Below are 4,326 nucleotides of genomic sequence, written 5' to 3'. Positions count from 1 at the left end.
AAGACCTGAAATATTTCAGTTGGTGTGCAATGAATCTGAAATATATGAAAGTTTCATTTTTATCATTACATTATGGAAAATAATGACCTTTATCACAATATGCTAATTTTTTTAGAAGGACCTGTATATAGCACCTTTCTATCTTATCGAGATACTCAAAGTTCTTTACAACAATATGTGTCCTCATTTACCCATTTATACAGCACTCTACTAGATCTCTACAAAGCTAATTGAACAAATCATTCTAATGAGACTAATCAGAGCTTTATCACATTCATACACTGATGGGTGAATGAATGATGTTTTGCTAATATCAGCTCAGACAGACAAAGACAAAACATGTGAGGACATGTGTTTATTCATGGTAATTATCTGAATAAGACATCAGATTTGACCAGTTGTCCTCCAGAAGTGACGTCTTCAAGGCTTGACCTCCTGCTGGAAGTGACATCACCATGTTGTCGGGACAACAAAGACACATTTACGCTTCTTTAGCACAAACAAAAGCATTTTTTTGGCTGCAGACTTCATCGTTGACGTAATTTTGTCCTGTAAACAATACAAGAGATTCAAAATAACAGAAATTAGAATTGGACTTACCCTGAGTTTTTTTTCCTGAACTGAATAATTACAAAACACAAACTGATAACAATGTAGCCATGTTTTGTCTTCAATACAGAGACAAACAAGTGTCATAAAGAATGACCAGATAAAATCCTGTAAAATATTATTTAAGCTAAAATGACCCAAAATTTAAACCTAATTCTGTCGTTCACAGTGGAAACATCTTTTTAAAGATCAGTTATCATCTTTTGTACCATTCCAATTCATATCCATGCAGTTCTCATGTCCACCCGCGTTGTTTGGCTCCCCTTCGCCCCAGTGAGTGTAGGAGAAGATGGAGCCATCGGTCCATTTCCATTCATCATTCTGTGAAATGAAGTTTTTAAACATCAATTCTTTTTATTCATTCTGATTGTGAAAAGATTTACAGAAAACTTTTCCCACTAGATAGATTGCTACACTAAATCCTTACTTGTCCCTTGGTGCCTCCAACCCAAGATTTTGTGTTGGTTCCAGAAGCAGTCAAAATGAGTTCCCTGATGAATTTGTACTCATTTTCATCATGAAAGGAGGCCAAATGTCCATCGTGGTCAGTGCAGTATCCCTGTGTTGAAAGATGCCAGCATAAACACATCATCACATCTTCATCATTGTGATGAACTATTTATACAGGAGGCAAATAACATGGCAGTAATAACCTATCTGTGAAGTCTCTGATTAGTCATCAGTTTTAGAACTACGCTAACACTATATTCAGTGAAGGTGGGGTGCTGTTGACCTCAGCCAGTGATGTCATCGGGAGGAGGAAGGAATACTTCTCGGACCTTCTCAATACCTTCAATGGAGGAAGCAGAGTCGGGGTACTTTGGGGTTGGGCTGTCCATAACTGTGGCTGAGGTCACCGAGGTAGTTAAAAAGCTCCACAGTGGCAGGGCTCTGGGTGTGGATGAGACTTGCCCTGATTCCCTAAAGGCTCTGGATGTTGTGGGGCTGTCTTGGTTGACAAGCCTTTGTAACATCACGCGGACATCTGGGGCAGTGCCACTGGGTTCCCTTAGCAAAAAGTAGTTTATTTAAGTGTACTACAAGTATACTTATTTTACACTAAAAATGAGGAAGTGTCCTTGAAGTTTACTTTTTATAAACTTTATTTGATATACTTAAAAATAGTATAAAAATGTCCCAATTTAGTCCAAACAAGTATTAAATAAGTATACTTCTAGTACACTACAAGTATGGTGTGTAGTATACTTGATATACTTATACTTAACTTAAAGTATACTTGCAAAAATAAACTTCAAATGTACTACTTTTTGTTAAGGGTTGGCAGACTGGGGTGGTGGTCCCCTTCTTCAAAAAGGGGGACTGGAGGGTGTGCTCCAATTATAGGGGTATAATTCTCTTTAGCCTCCCTGGTAAGGTCTATCCTGGGGTACTGGCGAAGTGAGTATGATCGTTGGTCGAACCTCAGATCCAGGAGGAACAATGCGGGTTCTGTCCTGGCCATGGAACACTGGACCAGCTCTTTACCCTCACTAGGGTCCTTGAGGGGTCATGGGAGTTTGCCCATACAGTCCACATGTGTTTTGTGGACTTAGAAAAGGCATTCGACCATGTTCCTTCGGGTACTCAGTGGAGGGTGCTCTGTGAGTATGGGATTGGGGGACCATTTTTCTGGGCTGTTTGGTACCTATACAACTAGTGCAATAGTTTGGTTTGCATTGCTGGTAGTAAGTCTGACCCCTTCAGGGTGGGAGTTGGACCCCACCAGGGTTGCCTGTTGTCACTGATTCTTTTCATAACTTTTATGGACAGAATTTCTCGGTGCAGCCAGGGGGCGGAGGGATTCCGGTTCAGTGGCCTCAGGATTCCATCTCTGCTCTTTGCAGATGATGTGGTCCTGTTGGCATCATTGTGCCATGATCTTTAGCTCTCACTGGAGAGGTTTGCAGCCAAGTGTGTGTGAAGCAGCTCGGATGAAAATCAGAACCTCCAAATCTGAGGTCATGGTCCTAAACCAGAAAAGGATGGATTGCTCTCTTCAGGTTGAGGGTGAGGTTCTGCCTCAAGTGGAGGAGTTCAATTATCTCTGGGTTTTGTTCACGCATGAGGGAAGAATGGAGTGTGAGATTGGCAGATGTATTGGTGCAGCATCTGCAGTATTGTGGACTCTGTACTGGTCTTTTGTGGTGAAGAGGGAGCTGAGCTTTAAGGCAAAGCTCTCTGTTTACCGGTAAGTCTACGTTCCTACCCTCACCTATGGTCATGAACTCTGGGTAGTGACTGAAAGAATGAGATTTCAGATACATGCGGTTGAAATGAGTTTCCTCCACAGGGTAGCTGGACTCTCCCTTAGGAAAAGGGTGAGAAGTTCATTTACCAGGAGAGACTCGGAGTCGAACCGCTGCTCCTCCAGATTGAGAGGAGCCAGTTGAGGTGGTTCGGGCATCTGGTAAGGATGCTCCCTGGACGCCTCCCTAGGTGCTTCAGGCATGTCCAATTGGGAGGAGACCTTAGGGAAGACCCAGAACACAGTGGAGAGACTATGTCTCTCGGATGGCCTGGGAATGCCTTGGGGTTGGAAAAAGTGGTTGTGGAAAGAGATGTCTCTACCTCCCTGAGCAAGATGCTGCCCCCGCGACCCGACTTTGGAACAAGCGGAAGATGATGGATGGATGGAAGGTTGGCAACTGATTCAAACTAAAAATGTCACATCAAGGAACTTCCATGATCGATGAACAGATTCCTGCCTTAGTTTGTCCACAAGGGTCTAAAACAGCTCTATGTAAAAATGCAGTTGGGTTAGTTTTGTACCATAATATCATTATCAAGAAAAAGATATCAAGTATTTGAAGATTTAACTTTAGATTAAGGAACATGAAGTAAAAAATAATCATTGAAGGAACAGCTGTTCTTGTTTCCAAATTTCTGCTTCTCATTTGAGGAAATTTCTCAGTTCAAAACTGTCATGATGCAGTTTTAACTTCAAAAATAGTAAATGGAGTGTACTTCTATAGCGCCTTTATATCTAAGCAATATACTCAAAGTGCTGTATCTCATTTACCTCCACACATACACATGCATACATTACTCCGCTGGATCTCTACAAAGCTAATTTGAATTTGTAGAGATTAATCAGAACTTTAGATCACATTCATAAACTGAACACACATCAGAGGAAGGGTTCAGTGTCTTGCCCAGGGACACTTCAACATGTGAATGCTGCTGGAATTAAACCCCCACTCTCCCATTGGAGGATGACTGCTCTAACCACGTAGCCACAGCTGTCCCCAACACTGAATCTAGACCATCATGTCACACAAATACCACGAACAGTTAAAGAGTTGTACCTCAGCATCATCCCAGGTCTTTTCATCACTCTCGAACACAAAACAGTGATTTCTAAAAAACTTCCATTCAGAAGGGCATTCACCTACACAAACAGAAGAAAATGTGCTTTTTATTAAATATGATTGAATGTCAATGACCACAATAAGGCTTTTAATAATGTGACACTAATGCATGAAATACAACCATTTATTTACCTGCAGTTCATTTGGTGTGAGATATGAATTATTAAAGACTCTCCACTTTAGGTTTTGGAGAGAAGATTCAGAGTTCAAATTTTATTAAATTTAAATTAAAATCACAAATGTACATTTTGATTTATAAACTGTAGAAGTGTAAAGTTTGAGGGACTAGAAAGTTCCTTTTCAAAGACTTTTGTAAAGTTTAAACATCATAAAAGTTGAACATTCTGTG

The 4,326-nt window shown here is 40.7% G+C and overlaps 1 protein-coding gene across 1 annotated transcript in view; it reads right to left on the bottom strand.

Moving 5' to 3' along the window:
• Window positions 1–440: 440 nt before the first annotated feature.
• The window catches only part of LOC119417385 (ladderlectin-like), a 6,297-nt gene continuing 2,411 nt past the window's right edge, over window positions 441–4,326 (bottom strand). The window contains exons 2-5 of the mRNA XM_037684588.1: window positions 3,915–3,997; window positions 1,037–1,168; window positions 819–930; window positions 441–549 (exon numbers count right to left, since the gene is read on the bottom strand). Of these exons, the coding sequence (XP_037540516.1) occupies window positions 482–549; window positions 819–930; window positions 1,037–1,168; window positions 3,915–3,997 (395 nt within the window). The 3' untranslated portion in view covers window positions 441–481. The remainder of the gene's footprint in view (window positions 550–818; window positions 931–1,036; window positions 1,169–3,914; window positions 3,998–4,326) is intronic.

This window comes from Nematolebias whitei, chromosome 11 (genome assembly GCF_014905685.2).
Source record: "Nematolebias whitei isolate Nwh7 chromosome 11, NemWhi1, whole genome shotgun sequence".
Classification (NCBI taxonomy): Eukaryota; Metazoa; Chordata; class Actinopteri; order Cyprinodontiformes; family Rivulidae; genus Nematolebias; species Nematolebias whitei.
The sequence above is the reverse complement of the archived record's forward strand: the minus strand, read 5'-3'. Positions and strand labels throughout refer to the sequence as shown.